This window comes from Topomyia yanbarensis, chromosome 3 (genome assembly GCF_030247195.1).
Source record: "Topomyia yanbarensis strain Yona2022 chromosome 3, ASM3024719v1, whole genome shotgun sequence".
In the NCBI taxonomy this organism is placed as follows: domain Eukaryota; kingdom Metazoa; phylum Arthropoda; class Insecta; order Diptera; family Culicidae; genus Topomyia; species Topomyia yanbarensis.
Genome location: NC_080672.1, coordinates 168,979,344 through 169,001,174, shown reverse-complemented (window position 1 = coordinate 169,001,174; position 21,831 = coordinate 168,979,344). Strand labels below are relative to the sequence as shown.

Sequence of the window (21,831 nt, the reverse complement as noted above, 5' to 3'; positions counted from 1 at the left end):
CAATTCTTCGAAATTCTTAAAACAACGTTAGGCAATTTTCTTTTTCGTGTTCCTTGAAGTGAAGACGGATGAACTAGCGATTCTTGCTTCTTGCTAACATTAATTTTATTCAATATAGTCAACAAATATTTAACAAGAGTAAGTTTAGCTATACTTTGAATCACATGCAATACCACATAGAATAGATTTTGTTCAGTTTACCACATTCCCAGCCCGCTTCCCACATTATGATGTTTATTCCAACACATTTCGTCATCGATTTAAAACTTTTTTTTTGATAATCTTTAAATTTGAACATTGAATAATACAATCACTGTAAACCCACCCTGATGACCTTTATCTTAGTACGGGATTTGATTCTGATAGTACTGTATCATATCGTACGTTCGAGTACGGAAGTTCTGGTAGGAGTTACGAATAACGCCCAGCATGTGAGCTGCTGCCTCTTTGTTATTCTTAGTAGGGACAAATCGTTGCTTCAACAGTGTAATGGTTTGCCCACGGAAACAAGGCAATCCGGTGTCCAGCATGAGCGAGACCAACGTTACGATAGCATCCTGGTACGGACGGATCGCCAGAAATGATTGCACACACAAATCACAGAACCATTTAAATGGAGCGGCTTCCATTTTGCCACCCATCACCATCACCATTTCGTCTGTTAGTTTGAGATCCGGTTCGAACCCTATGTTACCACCGGGAGATGATTCAAACATGAAGCCAAAATCTGTAAATTGTATTTTAGGTAATTGTTTAATTAATAAGAGTAAGTAACCTTTATTTACCGATGTGAATAATATGACCATCCTTATCGATCATTATATTGCCATTGTGACGATCCTTAATCTGCAGAAGATAGCCGATAACTGAATATGCAGCCATTGATTTAACAAAATTGCTTCGCGCTGCCTGGAACTCTTTGGATGTTTCGTCTCCGTACTGATGCAGGAAATACTCATACAAACCTGAATCAGTTTGCCTTCCAAGCTGATCGCGTGATTTAGCATTGGGCACACACTCGATTACACCGCACTGTGAATGCAAAACATTTCGTCAATGGCAACTGAAAGGCGTCATTAATATCAAATAACTTACCCCTGGTGCCGTTGCTACAACACGATACGGAAATAGAAATAGTTCAAGACCAACTTGTTGGAAGATGTTCTTAAATATCGATATGACTTGCAAAGCCAACATATCCTGTCGCACATCGTCACCTACTTTGAAGATTGCTGCCTGCCACGTTTCCGGACCCATAGAATTCAATTTTGGACCATCCAGTTGTGTGTTGGGATTGTTAGACACTTCCATTGCCATCGTTTCCAGTTCAGTGATACCACATCGATGAACACGGAATCGTGCCAAGTACGGCGCCTTTGCGGCACTTTGCATCGGAGTTCCACTGTTGTAGTCAATGTCGAGAACCATTGCTTCCGGATTCGATGGCAAATAGCAACCAGCCTGCACCTTGATTCTACTTAACGCATCTAAGCAAGCTTTCTTTCTTGCCTGACCCTTCGGGAAGGAGCGGATTTCTCCGCTGACGGCTGAAAGAGAACAATAGAAACTAGTTTGTACGGTTTTCCTCTTATGTAATTATTTACAATTAAAATCAGCAACGAAAGTTTTTAGGTATGATCGGATAGTACGTAAGACATCCGGACACACACACAGTGTATCGAGCAGGAGGAGATGAAAAAGGCTCACCTTGCCGACTTTAATTTTTTATTTCAAATTATGATTGGTCGCTGTAGATCAAAGGAAAAACGGGTTCGAAATACATACTCGTCTCACAAAAATATATTCTTTAATACGATTTACTAAAGATTAAATACTAGTTTATTAGGATTTTTAAAGCCTTACCTGTAATTTTGCCGAAGAAATCGAATTCCCGTTCGTAGAATTGTTTGGCAGGTCCGGACAGCGACGAGATAATATTCTGAGAAAGTGTCTCTAAACCGTCATACAAAAGGGCTATAAATGAAAAGAATATTGAAATATATTGTTTTGTTGCGACTGAAGGAGTTTCAAAACCTACTATCCTTATGATGCATTTCTTCATCAATGTACATATTAGTCTGCATGTTCCAAATAAGCTGGTGAGCCACAATTTGTGACCGCTTCGAAATATGTTTGATTAACTCAGTTACATAGCCCATCTGGAAATGAAAATTGCAGATTTATCATTATCCACCAATTCGGGCTGAATAAACACAAACCGTATCATGTCGCAGGGCTTGAACCAACTGCGGTATGTATGGAAGAACGGCATCAGCAGGGTACGAGTTCAACGTTTTAACAGCATACTGTGCAGTCAACGGATGCGTAGGGTATTGCCGAGAAAAGTATGACAATGCCTGTATCGGACTAACTCGTGCCCATGTCAGCATGTAGACCAACTCTGGCGTTTCGTTCAAAAGAGTTCTCGTCGTGACAAGATATTTCAGTGCCTCGGGAATGTGGCTCACTGCGAGAGGATCAGAGCAGACAAGTCGGGTAACTTCATCTTCAATCGTTTCAGCATTACGTATCCTTTGGGGCAAAAATATAGCTAACGCGGCATTGTACGACCAGGCAAGACGAGTGTAATCCCGCCAAACATTCAGCTTTATAGGCCTAGCTCGCCACTCAGCAACAGATTCTTCGCCAATGACTTGCATTTCGGGTGTTGCAAGAGGATTAGCCCAAATCAGCATAAATTCGATCTCGACGGCCAACAGTTCTAAAATAAGGTTTCGTTTCTTCATGTAATCTTTGTCGTATGCGTCCTTTTGATAGGGTGGTCTTTTGATTCGATTGGATCGTTTTGATAAAGTGGATGTAGAATGAGGAATAGTGTTGTACCAACCAGCATTTCCACTACTTGTTGAACGAGCAACTTCACTGCCAGCGAGAGAAACCGTATCCAAGGAGGATTTATTCACCGAAAGATTTTGCGATGTTGGGTTTAGATCGTAGTCGCTTACTTCTGAAGCAACGAGGTGTTTCTTTTCACTTCTCATCGTTTGCCAAAATTTTAAAAGAATTCCTATGTCTTCCAGTAGAGCTTCTCGCGATTGACTTGGACACATCTGCGGTCCACAGAAATAGTCCAAAGCATTGGCGTAGATTCGTTCTCTCAAAATGTTCCGTGCCAAAGATTTCGGAATCGTATTACCTTGCAATAGCGACAGACCACACTGAAGTAATTTGAAACGACATCCAACGGTAGAAATGTGCCTTGTTTGTTTAAAATCACGACTGAATGGCAAACATCGGTGAAGGAGCATGCAAAACATTTCAACTTTATCCCTATTGCAATATTTGGCTGTATCAACCATTTCAGAAAGCAGTTGAAGCCAAATCAAATGTGGAGAAACCATTATCGGTTTTGGTACCAAACGGCACCCTTCGTAAGCAGCTAGAGGGCTTGTAATGTCCACCTCTTCCGTAAAAAGTCCAATCCGTTTATCGAAGGTCGTCTGCCAAGCGGTCACCATTTCCTGGATGAAACATAGCTCCAAATCCTGCCGGGCGGTCAGGATCCATTGCCAACATTCAACGGCGGTCTCCATAGCGGATTCTGTGAACAACTGAACTTGAGACGACGAAATCGCATGCAGAAGCTTCCGATTTGCACTTGCGCATAGAATCAAATATGCAGTTGCTCTCCATAACGCGCCTCGATGTTGGGCATCACTCTTCTCTGCGCAAGCATCCCAAATATCTTTAACTAATCGATCGGCTAGACCTTTTTTCTCGTTGTCTTCCAAAACAGACAGTAACCCGGATATTTCTCCTGCGTATTTGCTACGTAGGCAGAGCACGGACACAAATTTTGAAGTGTCACTGTTAACGCAATGCGGTCGCTTCGAAGTCGATTGGATACCAGCATTAGTTACCCATGTGTGTAGAATCGAATCCACGGCCAGCGCCAATCCACTGTGGTTAGAAAGAGTTGTCGTTGGTACCTGATTGGGGTACTCCTGAAGATGACTTCTTGTAGATTTCGGCGCCCATTTCATAGCCTCGTTGACAATCCCTTGACAACGATCGGCAAAATCTTTAACTCGACTTTCTCTGGCCGGCAGGCTATCCATCAACTGAAGCGTATAAGGAGTTGAAGCAACTCTTAACGTAGGAGTTTCTTCATTCGGATCCAATGTCAGTGAGAAAGCCAGCAACTGAAGAACGTCCAACATGCACCATAACACTTTACGATTCCACAGCAAGTGGGGAAATTTATCAACCAACTGTGACAGATATTGATCCGCTACCAATTGAATCTGTTTGTGAATATGATTGAAATATACCAATAATAACATTGCTTGTGACTCCAACACCTTTTCCCTCAATTCATCCTGTTCTACCAGCACACTTCGAAACTTTTCAAAGACTTGATCACCAATACAGCGAATACACTGCCACATGCCGTACTTATCCTTCAGCAAGGCGTTGTCACATAGATAGTTGAGAATCGGTTCCAAACTTGGTTCAGATGCATTCTCCACTCGTAAAATCTCCAACCAATACACACTTAACAAATACGTACACTGGGCAAAGGTCAACTTGTTAATGCAAGCCGTGATGTCCGCTGGTGGGTGATCCAATAACACCAAAATTTGACTTCTTAGCTCATTCAAGCTGACACTGTCTGAACGAATGGCGGATGTGTAATTAAGCTCGCGCATCTCTGATCGGTGCGCTGTTTGTGATATCAACAGTGGTGATTTAGCCGCAATCTGCTGGACACCCTGATACCAGTCCGAGGGCCATAACCGCGCATTGGTGAAACCCATCACCACACAGTAAAGCCAAAAGTCCTTAAACAGCTTGTGGAGACGTTGCTTTGGATTTTTGATAGGTGGCAGACGTCTGACTAGAACCTACGGTCGATAGAAAAATCCGTTGAAAGCATGCATAAATTATTATTAAATTATTAAAACTTACTGCAATCACAGGAATTAGCATGCCCAAATTGCCAGCACTGGAACTAGCTTTCTGAGCACCAGAAGTACTATCGTACGAACGCTCTCCTTCTAAGCCAATCTGAACAAAAAGCTCAAGTAACTTTCCCAACAGATCCAACATTTCCAGCTCGCCCTGGATGTTGGCTGCGATATTAGCCAGTGCGTTGACCACTGCATCCGAGACGTGGTGATAGGATTTCCTGTAAACACTTTAGCATTTGAACCAACCAGAGTGAAAAAGAGCGCGCGCATGTAAGTCAAGGGTTTACGCGTGTTGGTTCGGTTGGAGAAAATAAAACGAGGATATTAGATTAAATGAACATTGGCAACTACCAAACGAACAGACCATGCAAAATCGAAGTGGAAGTTGAATTCTGAACAATTGTTATTGATATGTAAGTATGTGCAGTGCAAGTTAAAATGCAAATTGTGTTAGGTCAATGAATATTGGGTAAGTGATGCAAGACTACATACTTAAACTCCTTGCCGCTACCGCAACTAGCCGTGTGAAATAAACAGATGAAGGCAAAAAATCTATCTTAAGGGGCTATACTCAGGATGCCAAAAAAGAGTTTTCATAAATTTTTCCTGTAAAGACCTTTCAATTTATTAAAGTTAATATGTATGCACAACTTGTGGTTCTTTTTTACATTGTGCATATCAGTTTTTTTAGTCGACTTTCACAGCTGAGGTGTTCTCCGGCAGCTATTCTAAAAAGACGTCTTGAAGTTTGCATGAAATCTTGAGATTGGATCTCACAAAAGGTAAAACAAAAACGAAGACGAAGATCAAAGTCCCTCTAAATATAAGGACTTTGGACGAAGATAAACTATTCAATTGTCTTTTTGATAGATACTTTACAGCCTATACTGCAGGGTTACTGTATTCAGAATTTTTTTCTGTAATGTCGCATATGTTTTTTCACAAGTTTTGATGACATTCTTTTTTACAGATGACAGATTTTTTGTATGTTGATGAAAATTTCCGCAGAATTTTGAAAATATTGCGATTTTTCACAATTTTTTCTGTTTTGGACATCAAAGATGCTGAAAAGATTTTTTTGATCGAAACACAGGTTTCAATGTGACATACCTGTCAGTGTACGGAGCTATCACCGACGAATGCCTCTAACTTCCTTTCAGGAAGTTCTAATTCTTGGACATTTGCTCGTAGAGTTATGACAACCGAAACAATCAAAACACTAAAACAAATTCGACGGGAATATAAGCATAAGCATAAGAGATCGCCCGTAGTTGCTACTACGTTATTGACCAGAACCAAATTAGGTTGCAAAATGTTCATTGTAACAACATGCTTGAGAATAACATGATGAGCCACATTGTACAATCTATATTGATCCCTGCATGCCTATCAATACTGACGCCGGCCACGTCCGAATGCAGATCTTCTAGGAAAGGAAGGAATGTTAGTGCGATACATGTTGCTACTAGAGACCGAGGAATCCTCTGCATCTCCACATGTAGCACGAGAAGGGGAGAGTTGTTAGTAAGTGTGCCAATAGCGTTATCATGTAATAATTGCTCTGGGCAGCCGGATGCCGAGTATTTGGGAAATTTATCATTTGTTGTATTAATACGATTAGCAAAATAAGCAACTTAAAATCCGGATAGCCGGCTATAAGGAGCACAGCTTATATTTTTTCATAATATTCAATTACGCGACGATTTTTTTTTTCGATTTATCAGACTCTTCAATAGGTGTCACGGAGTTGGTGGTTCTGAAGGGAATAGAGTCTAGGATTCGCTCCAAGCAAGCGATGCGACCCGTAAAGCATAGTTTATTTGGTAGTAGTTTAGTTAGTTTTCGAGAACACGACCGCTCGAAAAAGATCTTGTTTAGTTTTCGGTTCTTTTTAAACTCTGGGTAGTCGGCTACCGAGAGTATCCTATGTTTTCTAAACAAAAGCAACTCCACACAGCCGACCGTGGGAGTATTGCTTAGAAAAGCTAATCTTATCTGCGTAATGGGCCGGATCACTATTTATTGCGGCATTATTTAACTATTAATAAAACTATTCCTTCTCTACGGTATATTTTTGGGCTGCAAACTACCGAGTGATAACACGTTATACAGACAAAGAGTTATGATAGCTCGAGATGTTATAAATCAACGAAAATATTTTCCCTATTTTCCATATCGGATGTTTGTGAAATACACGTATACGAACGAATATATCGAACATTGAACGGAAATACAGAGGATCGTTAACCTGATGCACGGGCTTGTTACCAATAACGGAACATGAAATTAGATTCATTAAAACAAACGCGGCGAATTTTCAGTACGTATTGACACGCGATCATCGATACCAGTCAAATCAAAGTCCCATTGGAGCCGACCTCCGAACAACTATTCATTTTTACGGTATTGTCTTCTCGGCTAGATCCGTTCGCACCCTCTCATTCTGCCACTATCGGCAGAAGGCCGACAGCACCCAGTCGTCGCTGGTCTAAGGACCAAATGTCATCAATAGACCTGGACTCACATGGAGGCATGAGATAGAATTGAAAGCTACATACATACACATGATGACCAATGAACATGATAGCAAAACTGTTATTCTTCGTGCTGACATAACTGAAGGTAATTGCCAAGCGGCTCCCGATCCCTCTCGCGAATTGTCAATCCTCAAACCTTATATATGATTGAAGTGATCATTCCACTCAAATAAGGCCATGTGCTTTCCCTATGCACATTGAATGCTCTCTGGATCAGTTCCTCCGTTGGTAAAACAAAACCCTAAAGAAACATAGAAATTAGTTTGCTCAGTCCAAAGAAAAGTTGGCCGACCGGCAAATACGTGTTCCCTTACAGTGCCATCACATCAACGTACATCCAAAATTTACATGCGACAAAATATCTGCAATCCCGAATATAAAAGAATCAAAACCTCTACTCATTTGCAACAAAACAAGAACGCAAAAAAAAACAGTTGAATATCCAAGGCGGCTCATTTTCAAAGATAGTACCGCCGATGAAACACCCAATAAAAAATAGGAGCACCGACCGGTTGGTTTGCCACCTATTTTTCGGGCGAAGAATTTTGGGACGACACCTGGTAGTCGCTAGTCGCCGGTGAAACGCCAATTATTTGAATATGCCAATTTGTTTTATTGCCGTATTTTTTCACTTTTCGGATCGAATTTTTTCTCTGAAAAACCATTTTTCACTATTTTTAGAATGTACACTGTGTTTCTAGATATTTTCTGCCCACTTTTATTGTCCTTGCATCGGGAATCGACGGCCCGTAATGCGAGGAACATATTTTTTTCATTTGCCGGAATTCGATTTTCACAAACCCTTTGTATAATCGTTAAATTGCACAGTTATTCACACTTTTGATAACCGGGAGGCAGTAAACTGCCGAAAATGATGAAAATTAACCGACTCGAAGGGAGCTCTACGAGAGTCAACCGCTCGCGATGAAGATACGCACTCGAATCCTAAAACAAATTCGACGGGAATATAAGGGCAACAAACTAAAAATGACCCCGCATAATTCATCCCCTACAATAATTTAATTTTCCCCTATGAGTGAATTCACCCCAGGTTCAAAACCACTGATATAGAACGACTCTTCGGATATACATCATCATCATCCATGCACGTTCATTGGATGGAAGCATTGATCATTGCGGTAAAATGCTCTCAAACTATGCAACTTGATCAGTCCTTGATAGTGGTTTTGGTCGCTCGCCCGTACGGTCGCATCCCCGTTGTAGCTAGTATTTATAGTACATGATAACACGTGTGAGGCAGTGTCCGAGTGTCTTCAGTCACGGATAATCAGTATCGAATGACAATTCCGCGATCCGGTCAACAATTTGCTATGGCCTGTCAAACGTCCCAACATATACGATGTAAATATACACCTAGGTTTTCTTAGGCGGTTTTTTGCGCGGTTTTTTACGAGGCTTTTTTTACGCGGATTTTCCAATTACGCGGTTTTTTTACGCGGATTTTCCAATTACGGCGGTTTTTTACGCGGATTTTCCAATTAACGCGGTTTTTGCAAAAATATTCTAAGTCCTTTTGAATGCAAAAGACTTAGACTTTTTTCCGAAAAAAATTCTAAGTCCTTTTAAATGCACTTAGAAGAATTTTGGCAGTTTTTGTTTTGCGCGGATTTCGCAATCAACACGGTTTTTGCAAAATATATTCTAAGTCCTTTTGAATGCAAAAATTGCAAAAATTTCGTTCTCACATAATATGAATGTTTTACGAAAATTACCTTTAGTCAGTCTCGAACTGAGGTACCTTGCCTTGTCCTTCACGGTAAGTGCGCTGCGTTTGCTCCCTAGACTATATTGCACATGTTCGATTGAAATGAAATATGCCGAATATAATCTTCAAAAAACCCACAGCATTACAATAACATTATATCGGCTTTTTATTTGCTCTATAATGGCACTAAATGCAATTGTAAAGCTTACATGCTTTAAAGATCCTTGAAGTATGTACGCGTTATATCAGTTTTATATACGCATCTATAGCAAGCGATAATGCTATATGTCAGCTGTGCAGTTATGCATTATTAATGTTAATATAGACCTTCATTGCATTGTTAATGCTGTAATGGAGTTTCAATGCAACATTAGTTCAAATATATAGCCAATATAGTGCAATGGCTTAATGCTTATGGTTACTTGGGAGGTGCCGTTCCAGTGAAATTCGCTATAACCCAATCAATATACCCATTTTCGGAAGACTTTGGAAATTGATTTTTGACGCCATTTTGAAATCAAAGACTTCCGGTTTAGTGAAATCGCTATAACCCAATCAATATGGGTATTTTCGGAATGGTCTTGAATAATAGGTGCCAGAAATTGATTTTTAACGCCATTTTGAAATCAAAGATGGCGACTTCCGGTTTAGCTAAATTCGCTATAACCCAATCAATATGGGTATTTTCGGAAAGGTCTTGAAGAGTAGCTTCCAGAAATTAATTTTCGGCGCCATTTTGAAATCAAAGATGGCGACTTCCGGTTTAGCGAAATTCGCTATAACCCAATCAATATGGGTATTTTCGGAATGGTCTTGAAGAGTAGGTGCCAGAAATTGATTAGTGACGCCATTTTGAAACCAAAGATGGCGACTTGAAATTCGCTACAGGCCATATTCGATTATCCGCAGTCTCGATTATCCGTAGAAAATGATTCGATTATCCGTAGTACGACAATCCGAAGAAATTGTTTCGATTATCGGCACATTATTTTTTCTCAAGCTACATTACACATTTATAATTTATTATTTGCTTCTAACTGCAGTTTTTGAAAGAATAACTATTTTCTAAAAAATAATGAAAACTTCGTAGAAATACAGAAATTTTAGTTATTCAACATATAATTTTGAATTCGATGCGATGACATACATATTTTCGTACACCAATCAATTACAATTGATACTAGCTACAATTCCTGGAAAACTAGAATTTTATGTTCTCAAAAAGACACATACAGAAATATCGTATTTTTCACAAAAAAAAATATTTTTTTATCCCAATATTTAAATACAAAAATCGATAGAAATTGATATCAGCTACAATTCCTGGAAGCACAAAATTTGAAACTCTCGTAAAAATTACAATAATTTGGAAAAATAAAGAAGTTTCATATAATCAACAAATCTTTCAATTTAGTGCAGTGTCCTATAAAATTTTATGCACATTATAGATTGGCTGCAAACTATAATTGCCTGTAGATGCCAGCTATAATTACTAGAAAAACAAAATTTTAAAATCTGTGATTTTTTCTGTAATAATGTATAATGACCGATTTTGTCATCCCCATTATGTATTGAAGATTGACAAGATCTGAATATATATGTGTCATATTGATTGGGACTATCTAAAGTATGATATAAAACCCCACTCAACTCTTCGGAATCAGTCTATTATCGCATCAGTTAAAAAAATCGAAACATTTTCATCACTTTAAGAACATCGACATTTTGAATTCTTAGCTCACTCAAGTAAAAGGCTTTTGCTTGAATCCCAACATGTAACATAGGAGAATCAAACCACAAGACTTTGTCTTGAACGGGTAAAAAATTTGACAAATTCGGAGGCGGACAAACACGGGGACTTATAAAATAGGATCTTTACTGTAGTCAGCACTTTGAACCGCTTTAAAAAGAACAGCGCTAATAATTCGTTACGAAGTATATGCACCGAACATACTTTAAGTGACTCGGCGACGTAGAACGCTGAACAAAGGCCAAATGAAGATTCTGGATGATGTTTCCACCAAGCAAACAAGAGAAAAAAGTTTACTGTGCGACGATGTATAACAAATTGAATCACTCAATGCGTTTGAACATATTTATAGCTAAAAATTTTCAAGAACCAAGAATCAGCTAGTTTCTGAGTAGCTCTCCAAAACCCTAGAGCGCATGATGACGATGATGATGCTGCTGCCGATGATGGTTTTTTTACTTGTAACGTGTGCAAAATTCATCTTTTTAAAAATCCATGTTTTAAAATCGTCCAATGCTGGTCTTTCGTTGGACCAACGTTAAGCGACGCTCAGCAGACCGCAGAAATCGGCTCTTAAAGGATTCCCAAAGTTTTGTTGTTTTATACAAACCAGTAGTGCGTAATCATAAATTCAGTTGTTACTTCTGTCTGAATTTACCGAAACCAGCATTAAGTTAACTGAAGTTTCACGCAGAGAATTTAGTTTTATGCCTCATGATTATTAGACCAAACATAAGTATCCCAATCAATCGAACACAAACTTTAAAATAAAATAACTTGGCTATATAACTTATTTTTCTTACATGTCTTACTATCACTTTATAGAATACTAGCTAATACCCATCGCGCGTTGCTGCGACTTTCAACGAAATAGGAGGAAAACATAATTTGTTCCGAAGCGTCATCTGGCGGGCAGATAATCTCCAACCAATGGCACAAAAACACGCTCCATAACAAATGCCCACTATGTATAAATTTTGACGACAATCGGTTAAGCCGTTTGGGAGTCCATAAATCATATACATACAAACATTGACTTTTATATATATAGATATATAGATAGATAGATAAAGCGATCGATATTCGTTATTAAAACGGTTTGACAAAAAAAATGTTCCATGAGTCAAACATATGTATGTACCTTAGATACTGTTTTTGAACATATAACAGATATATTTCATGAAGAAGAAAAAACTTTTGTTTTGATTCGATAATCCGAAGCGAAATTTTTCTGCACCCTACGGATAATCGAATCTGGCCTGTACTATCGGCGATAGCGCTCATAACATACATCACGCTTTTTTTCTTTAAATTTTTTCTTTTCTTGTTGTTAACTATTATAACGTGTTTCAACTCTGTAGATTGAACATAGCACAAACAACACAGCGTGAACACTGGCATGCGAATAGGTTGCGTGAGAAGAGCATGGAACTAATATACCACAGGTTTCTAAATAAATTGCTTGTTACAAAATTTATTTGCAAAAATGTTCATTCTGCAACTTTTTACGCACGAAAATAATTGAACATAATGCTGAGGGTAAGCAACATATTTTTTCGTAACATTATGGTTAGTATGGGACCTTGTGCTAATAGCATTAAATTGGAATAAAATTATTGTTTAGCTGTTAGTTACTCTCAATTATACAAAAGATAATGTATATCGTTTGTCGTACTACAGTTGATGCCTAGAAAGTATAGAATAGAATATTTTAAAACCAAAACTAATAAAGAACAAGAAAATCCACAGCCAAGCAGGAAGAATATCGAAATATTGCGAAGAAATAATATGAATAATAAAACGTCGTGATACCTACCTTTGTTCCGGGTTGGCAGAGTAAGCCAACGAAGCTGCCTGTACTGTTACGCGAGAAAACATTTTCATTATTTCCTCAAAAACCTGCGCCTCGCATTTCGAAATTATCATGCATCCCAACTGATCCACGATCAACACATTTTGTTCGGATGGAACCTTACAGAAGCGCTGGATGAAAAACTGTAGAATGTTGTTCGTTGTTTTGGGAGTGTCTTTTAGTGTAACGGCGACATGACCCAGCATGACGATAATGTTCAATGAAACCAGACTAGATTCGCTTTCCTGCTTCTCAACTGTAAATAACCGATTGGAAACATTGGCCACCAGTGCCGGGACGCAGTACTGGTCTAGTATGTGAGCGGCTTTGAGAGCGATGGCCAGATTTTCTATTGCCGCGTCTCGTAGGGCTTCGAACGCTTCGTGAGCGGACTTCGTTAGACCATTTCGTTGATTCGGCTGCTGGTCCAACGCCTTAAAATCGGATCCTTGAACTAAAATATTCTTATTAGACCAAAAAATTATAATCAACAAATAAGCAACTTACCAATAATTCTAAAAGGAGCATTTTCTTTCTCCTTTTTATTTTGTGCCTGAGATTGTGCATGCAGTTTTGTCAAGATGGGACTTGGATCTACGAGGAAATCTCGTAGGTATGAAATCGATGTACCTGCAATGTTGGGAAATTTTTGGGCTAATTTTCCCAATCCCTGCAAAGAAAAAGATTTGTTAAAGCAAATTCTAGCAAAGTAGTATGGCCTACTTACCTCTAAGCACACCATTAGCAACGGCATGTGATCCATAACCACCTTATGGCCCAACACTGAATTCAATTTTTGATACAATCTACTACACAATTTATCAGCCTCTGAAATTAATATGTATCGATTATTTATAAAATATGTACAATAAAAAACGAAAACTGACAAATCAGCAATCGCAGCGAACAAAAGCAAAGCCAAATAAAGCCAAAGTCAAAAAAATATATTCAAGTCAACACAAGATGAAAACGAATAACGAAATAAACAACCAATCGTTAACAAATGGGATTCCTTGTCTGGGGGAAGTATAGAAAAACTGAAAATTCTATCACCTAGCTCCAGCAAACCAGATAAACTTTGTTGCAGCGAAGATAGTGTATAGACATCATCCACTGAAATGGATATTGGTAAACGAAGATCACAAGAACAAAAAATGAAAAAAAAAATCAATAAAAGTAGTACTAAACAAATATTAAAATGAAAAAATAATGATAATAATATGTAATATTACGAGCAAACATAGTCAAATATAAATTATTTACTGTATTTTAGTCCAGCTTTGCCTTAGCATAGTTACACATGTTTTCATCAATTGATGCATATCGCACACAATTGATCGACTTAATTATATTCCACAACTGTCGATTGAAATTTCGATTTTTTTTTAAATTTAAAGCATCGATTCGATAATATAAAACAATTTTGGAATCTCATGAATAACTCCACGCCTAATCGCAGTAAATTTCAATCACAAATGAACAGAGCCACAGATACATCGTGAAATCAAGTCATCCCAACAGGCATAGTAACTACTCACCAGTTTCATCGCCGATGGCCCACACTAGTAGATCGACACACGCCGCGTTGGCCATAACATTGATCTTGTACTTGTTTACCACGATGTTGGACGGATCATTCACTCTATCCAATGAGCTGTCCTGCTGTTTATTTTGCAGTTCGGTTTGACCAATCAGAAACAGGCGCTTCACAAACTCCTGCACATCCTTGGTGAACGGTGTAGGAAGATCTGAAAAAACGTACCATGAAGCTTGGAGAGCTATGTTTTTCTTATGACTCACCATTTTGATTTTGCAAAATTTCCCTCAAAAGGGTCACCATAACCAGGTTGATTGTTTCTGAGAAACTCTTATATCCGTATGGTTTTATCTGATGCAACGCGTAAATATCTCCGGCTTGCTCATCAAGATGTTCTAGCGTCTCCTTGGTGAGAAGCTTTTTTGCTAGGGCGAATATCGTCTGCAAATGACTGATAGGAAAATGAAGTCGATTTTTCCGCTCTGGAGAGTCGCAAAAACGCATGTTGGGGAACTGGTTAAAACTAGAGCCATATTTGGAGAAGAAGTATGTCGTTGGATCGTATGGGACGGAGTAAAAAGAATTTAGTTTTTTGGTATGCTTTTTCGGTGACCTTTCTTCCGGTGATTCGACTGTTAAACTTCCAGACATAGAGCGCGGGATGATAGAGCGAAACTGACTGATTGCATTGTTTTGCTTTAAATCAGTGTTCGAGCTGGTTTCCAATGACTTTGGTGTTGGGATTAAGTCCCGTGGAAAAAGCCGACACAATAAAGGTGGATCACTTGTTGCATATCGTCCCATAGATCTTCCTAGACCTAGGAGCAGTGGAACAGTCGCCTTGCATAATATAATTGGTGGTAAAGTGTTGTTTTCCTTGCTCCCTTTGATCATGTTGGTGAGTACCGCTAAAACCTCGACCTGGTTCAAGATTATTTCATCGCGACTCTCCGGGCATCCGACCGCAATATCCGATAGTAAACTATTCAAGCAAAAACAAAACTTCTCGGCGTTTGGTATTTCTGAAAAAAGAAAATAGCTAGAGTATGTTATATACTGTATATAGTATACTTCCAACTTACTATCGTTTTTGTTGGGCTTGACGTCATCGATCCATACTGCTCTGGGAAGGGCTTTCGAAAGCCTCAGCAAATAAGGTATGATTTCCTTCTCGTACTGATAATCACTTTCAAGAAAATATAGACCCAATGCAATAACGGCATCCTGAGCCCTGGAGTCGAGACAGAAAACTCCTGCCGCATTTTCCTGGGGGCAGTATCTATACAGGGTTTGAACCTTGAAGCAAAATTAGAAAACGATTTCCAGTATGCAATATATTTAGATGTTAGCGTGAATTACCTTATCCCATGGTGTCGGTTTTATGCGAGCCAGCACACGAGCCAAACAATGAACTGTTTTTTGAAAGGAAAATCGGTCATTTCCTATCATAATACGCAATTTTTACAAAATTTGTGTTTACAATTACAATATAATTGCACCTAAAAACTGATACAAATTTTCACCACTTGACAGTTTGTGAAGCGAATTGCTCATCGTGATCAGAGAGAATAGGGAGAGAGATGAATATAGTGTGAACTGTGAAGCCAAAAATATCCTATCCCAGTCAAAAAGTGCATGTTGCTGGTTAACGGGGGACTATTTGCCAACTCGGATGCGCTAATTGCCCTTGTTTTGTTTTGAAGCCATGCGGCTGCTTTAGTTAATAACTTTTCTCAGCGAATTTTCACAAACTTACAATGTACCACGAATGTGTTCAGTAGAAGAATACCTTTAGAAATATATAGTGTTCTCATGAATTGATTGATGAGGTGATTTTTTAAGAATTTATTTTTAATTTTAACCGATTTTCCATACTAATTTCCATATACACTTTGGAATTTTTGGAGGGTCCGTAGACACAACCGATCGGTACCAAAATTTGCACGATTACTAAGGGCCATAAAAAGAATCAGAAAAGCCTGGTGGAGCTAAAAGTCAAAAATTGAACCAGTCTAATATGTACGTAAAAACTCTTCAAACGAACGCACCTGTTCACACATTTCTTTGATGTTAGGTACCGAATCAATAGGTTATTTCTGAGCTGCACGTGTCACTGAGTCTATATTTGCGCAATAGCCCCAATATAACGGGATTATTTAAATATTCCTCCATGTTATTAACAACGACACGACCAGCCACTTAATGAAATATCGCGTGAAAAAAGTGTCCGAGTTATGCACCGCAAGTTACCAGCACATTGAATAACCCCTCGATAAGAACAAAAAATAACTTCTCCAGCAACACTTTCTTGTTTATTCGATTTTCTGTTGCTGTATAGCAACCTATAGCAACCACATTATGTTTACACTTTTATGATCGGAAAAATTCTCCAGACGTTGAATCCATTTCAGAAGTTTTGAGAGTCTAAATGGTTTTGATAGTGTGCTTATTTGTAGTACAGGTGTTGTTATAAAGTTATTGTGATTGCAGTTCAGTAATTCCCGTTGCTTTGATAAGGAATTCAACGGCAGCTTCAGTTAAGCTTCAAGCAGTCGGAAACAACGGAGATTGCCGGCTAGTTTTAGGAATCCGTAGAAAATCGGAGGTTTAACGTTCAATTATGTGCAAGACAAAGAAAAACATCCGTTTAATCACTTGAGATTAATGTGCTTCGCTAGCCGAATAGTTTGCTCGAGGTCTATTATATATATGACCGATTGTATGCAAGCTTCTGCAAGGAGATCAATGCAACTGTCAAACATTGGCATACAAGGGAGTAATGCTGGTGCTGCTACTGGACGGTAGCCGGATAATATCCTTCATCTTTTTTTTCAGAAGCTGCCTTTGTCTTAGTATGGCTGCCAACGTGCGCTACCTGGCGATGTGATAGTCACAATTCTGCCGATGGATAATTGATTCCGTTTCTTAGAAGTCCCAACTTTAATAACCTGACCAATGAGCTTAGCTAGGTGTACAACGAATTCTCACCCTTTTTCTTGTTTACGACGAATGCAAGATTCAGTCGAAAGTGGTTTGTATTCCCGTTTACGACAGCAACATCAAATGGGCATACTATTCGTTCGAATCGCTTTCGAACGAATCTCGCATTCGTCGTAAACAAGAATAAGGGTGTTTATCAATCACCATTCAAAAGCAAAGTAACTGGAAATAAATACTCGAACAAGGACCTTACAAATCGTGGTAGTTTTCCTGGGACTTTCTTTCGGTACATTGGTAGTGGTTCCTCTGGTACACCTATGACATTGCCGTGCTATTATGTTGCTTTGACTAATAGGCCCATTTCTTATAATGTCTTTATAACTTCCAGTGACATATACTTCCGTGATACGCATAACTGTCCCATCTGCATAAGAAACCCATAGCAAATGACTGTTATGCGGATCACGGCAGTATGTCTTTTGTTCTTTCAACCTCTTTGTACAACTACTTATACAGCAGGAGGAGACGGACATTACATTGCTTAAATGTTAGTCATGCTTTAAATATGAATTATCTTCCAAAAACATTAGTTTGTCAACGTGTGTAAACATTTGAATTTATATACGATAAACACAAGCTCCGCCACACCAATTATCCGTCAAATTCATTCCGGAACCGGTTCGAAATCCTGAATGGATTCAGTATGGATTCTGGCTCTAAGGAAACAACCGATTTCGACTCAATCGGTGGATGCATTTGAGCTGCAATCCATACTGAATCCACTCGGAATTCCGAACCGGTTTCGGAATGGTTTGACTGGGTAGAAGTATAACCGCTATCAATTCAGTCGAACCCAGCCACTAAAACATGACGACAGTAGCGCACCTGGTTTAGATATCCCAACTACCTTCTAAAACATTAGGGATTTTTACACAAGTTGAATGTTGAAGTTGGAATTTTCAGAAATTGAGATCGATTAAGTGTGTTTGACTTAACATCAGATGCAAACCAGAATTCGAAATCTTTCACACAATTTCGTAACTATCAATACTCATTTGGACATTTTTGCGTCAAAAGTTCGGGATATGCTCCGAATTCATAGTAGCGAGATCGGTACCATCCTAGTTAAAAAAAACTCAGTTACACCTAATGTTTTTGGGTACTTCAGTTCTGCTGTTCAGACGGTATTTGATTAATAAAATTGATATTTTCTATGGGGTTCAGCTCAGCTTATTGTTAAATTTATAGAGTAATTCGAGATTTGGCCAATCTTCCCTATGGACCCTGGAACTGGTCAGAAAATGCCAACAATGAATGTTCAATGCATGCATTACATGACCTGAAATGACGAAATCACTACAATTTGTAAATAACTATGTACATCCAAAACGAAATATTTTAAGACCACGGAGTTACGCGAACTGTGAATCCGGATTATGGATCCAAAGAATGACGTTTAACAAACCGCAGCAACTTGAAGAAGTTCAATTTCGGTTAATCCGGAATATAGTCCTATAACTTTTCTCAAATCACGAGCTTTATACTGCAATGAGTCAAACATATCTCACAAGTGCATTGAAAACATTCTGAAAAATAAATTAGAGTATTTAGTCACTTTGATCTGTTTCGTAAAATTCACGGTGCTTGTTGGAATGAATGATAACATCACGACATAGCTTCGGAAAGGAGGTTCAAAAGAACCAGAGTATAAAATCCGAAAACGATTTTGTACAATAACTTCCGGGAACTTATGCTATCGATTTGTTTTGTTGTTGTTATTTTTTCTTGTGTAACTAGGGGTTGTAACCGTTGCAACGGTAACAACAGGCTATTTGAAAAAATAACAGATTCAGTGTTACCGATTTTATGCATTTTCTAACCACATGTCATATTTGACACTACCAGTTACCAGAGTCACTGAGGGGTAGTCATATTTCCGATACACTTTTGGAATGCAAGTGTCTAGTCGTGTCGTTGTTATTAATCTGCTGGCTTTTCTGCTTTAGAAATGCTAAATGAAAATAAACCAAAGTCACCAGCATGCTTCGATCGGCTGGCGTTGCCAATTTAATTGTTTTTTGACGTATGTAAGCTGTCAAGACGAATCAGAGCAATTGGATAGCATTATTGGTTTGTTCAATGAGCCAAAAAATGACGACCCGTTTGTATGGGTCCTTGGCGTCAACAGTTTTTTCGGCATTTAATTAGCAAGGGACTGGAAGGTGAAGTATATTTTTCAATATTTAGAGCCATAGTACTCAAGGGAGAGCAAGGTGTTGAAAGGAGAAAGTTTAGAAAAGCGTGGAAGGATCATATATGCAAGCTTAGAGCTCACCGGCGACTTAACCCTTTGTCTGCTACCGTAGTGATCAGGGTCTTTTGGCATTAGAAATGCGAATCACATGTCCGAACAAGCGTAAAGTAACTTGTTACTTCATGCTGTCGGAACCGATCGGTTCCGACAGCATGAAGTAACAAGTTACTTTACGCTTGTTCGGACATGCCGTAGACTCAGGTGATTCGCATTTCTAATGCCAAAAGACCCTGACCACTACGGTAGCAGACAAAGGGTTAAGTCGCCGGTGAGCTCTAAGCTTGCATATATGATCCTTCCACGCTTTTCTAAACTTTCTCCTTTCAACACCTTGCTCTCCCTTGAGTACTATGGCTCTAAATATTGAAAAATATACTTCACCTTCCAGTCCCTTGCTAATTAAATGCCGAAAAAACTGTTGACAAATTAACTCAATAGGTCGTTAACAAAAATGGTTAACAAAAAAATGGTAAAAATAGTCCTTGGCGTATTTAATTTGTATTTGGTTTCCATTTAACTACGGCAAGAATCATAACTCAACCTTGAGTTCAATTTACTTAAATTTAAGTTGAATTTACCCAATTTTAAGTATACCCTAAACAACTCAAAAGTACTTTACTGCACGAAAGACCTCGACTGAGTCGAATCTCTCGTTTTGTTTTTGACAACACTAATAAGTGCGAAAGCGACGCACAACCAAATACAAACATCGCCATAGAAAATCCTCCCGATTTTCCCACCGACTAAATCGGCTTGTGTCGGCACAATCGGTCGACTATGCCACCGATTAATCGGTTGATTGTTGCACTGAATCTTATGGGGGTTTAACATGGACGTCTGCCGACACGACAACCGATTAAATATGACCGACGAAATCTGTTGAAATCGGTCTATTTCAACAGTTTTTTCGATTAGTTGGTAGTTTAAAACTGGAACCAGATTCACACAGAATAAATCTGGCGATTAATATTGTGATGAAACTTGTTCACCGACGAAACCCAACTTAGTCGGTTAATTAATCTGTCGATCTCGAAGCACTCGATTTCGTCGGTCGACTGGGAAATTTATGAACTGTCAAATTTTTGTATGGGGATATTTGTATTTGAAAAAACTCAAAAGTCCCTAAATTTAAGTTAAAATAACTTATTCTGTGGGTTCCCCACAGACAATCCTCCCGATTTTCCCACTGACTAAATCGGCTTGCGTCGGAACAATCGGCCGACTATACCACCAATTGATTGGTCAATTGTTGCACCGACCCTTGTGTGATTTTAACATGAGAGTCTGCCGACGCGACAACCTATTAAGTATGACTGACGGAATCTGTTGAAATCGGTCCATTTCAACCTACTAAATCGGTCGATTACTTGGTAGTTTAAAACTGGAACCAGATTTACACAGATTAAATCTGGCGATAAATATGCCGACGGATATTGTTTACCAACGAAACCCCCCCCCTCGGTTCCGACAGCATGAAGTAACAAGTTACTTTACGCTTGTTCGGACATGCCGTAGACTCAGGTGATTCGCATTTCTAATGCCAAAAGACCCTGACTCCTACGGTAGCAGACAAAAAGTTAAGTCGCCGGTGAGCTCTAAGCTTACATATATGATCCTTCCACGCTTTTCTGAACTTTCTCCCTTCAACACCTTGCTCTCCCTTGAGTACTATGACTCTGAATATTGAAAAATATACTTCACCTTCCAGTCCCTTGCTAATTAAATGCCGTAAAAACTGTTGACAAATTGACTCAATACTAGACTCAATAGGTCGTTAACAAAAATGGTTAACAAAAAAATGGTAAAAAATAAACCCAACTTAGTCGGTTAACTTATCAGTCGACCTCGAAGCACCCGATTTAGTCGGGCGACTGGGAAATTTCACAACTGTCAAATTTTCTATGGGGTTGTTTTATTTTTGCGCGTAGGATTAGCACAGGCGAGTTGAGTCAAACTGTTTTAAACGCCTGACCCACAGTTTATAGAGAACAGTTGCGCAGAGTGAAGTAAAAAAAAGTCTACCTATCGAGCACAATTGGAATTCATCTCTGATACCTCTGCAGCAAAGCTGGATTCTAATTTTGCTCGATAGGTAGACTTTTTTTGGCTTCAAACTCTGCACACTCTTTGCGTACCTTTATACTAAGGCCTTTGGCCTGACCATGTTCGTCCGCCTTTTTTTGACTGGGTAAATAATTTCAAAACTAGAAAATCTGCCTGCACTGCAATGGAGCCATTTTTGTT

At 38.9% G+C, this 21,831-nt stretch overlaps 1 protein-coding gene across 2 annotated transcripts; it reads right to left on the bottom strand.

Moving 5' to 3' along the window:
• Positions 1–80: 80 nt before the first annotated feature.
• Positions 81–15,884, bottom strand: LOC131694295 (phosphatidylinositol 4-kinase alpha). Of its 2 annotated transcripts, none has more exons than XM_058982912.1 (14): positions 15,693–15,884; positions 15,416–15,629; positions 14,597–15,355; positions 14,335–14,544; positions 13,524–13,624; positions 13,304–13,466; positions 12,761–13,250; positions 4,930–5,158; positions 2,220–4,865; positions 2,039–2,159; positions 1,864–1,974; positions 1,096–1,547; positions 786–1,032; positions 81–727 (listed from the first exon to the last, which is right to left on the bottom strand). In XM_058982912.1, exons 1-14 carry the CDS (start codon positions 15,780–15,782, stop codon positions 342–344), a joined length of 6,219 nt encoding a protein of 2,072 aa, XP_058838895.1. In that variant the 5' UTR covers positions 15,783–15,884; the 3' UTR covers positions 81–341. The 2 variants fall into 2 exon arrangements, with proteins under 2 accessions (XP_058838895.1, XP_058838896.1); XM_058982913.1 differs by having other exon boundaries at positions 4,930–5,149.
• Positions 15,885–21,831: the final 5,947 nt, after the last annotated feature.

Excerpts from the sequence above, each read along its gene's own strand:
- LOC131694295 (XM_058982912.1), bottom strand. The coding sequence starts at position 15,782 with ATGATAGGAAATGACCGATTTTCCTTTCAAAAAACAGTTCATTGTTTG. Across the intron at positions 15,356-15,415 it reads CAAGCCCAACAAAAACGATA|AAATACCAAACGCCGAGAAG; the intron begins GTAAGTTGGAAG and ends TTCTTTTTTCAG. Across the intron at positions 13,625-14,334 it reads GGCCATCGGCGATGAAACTG|AGGCTGATAAATTGTGTAGT; the intron begins GTGAGTAGTTAC and ends TATTAATTTCAG.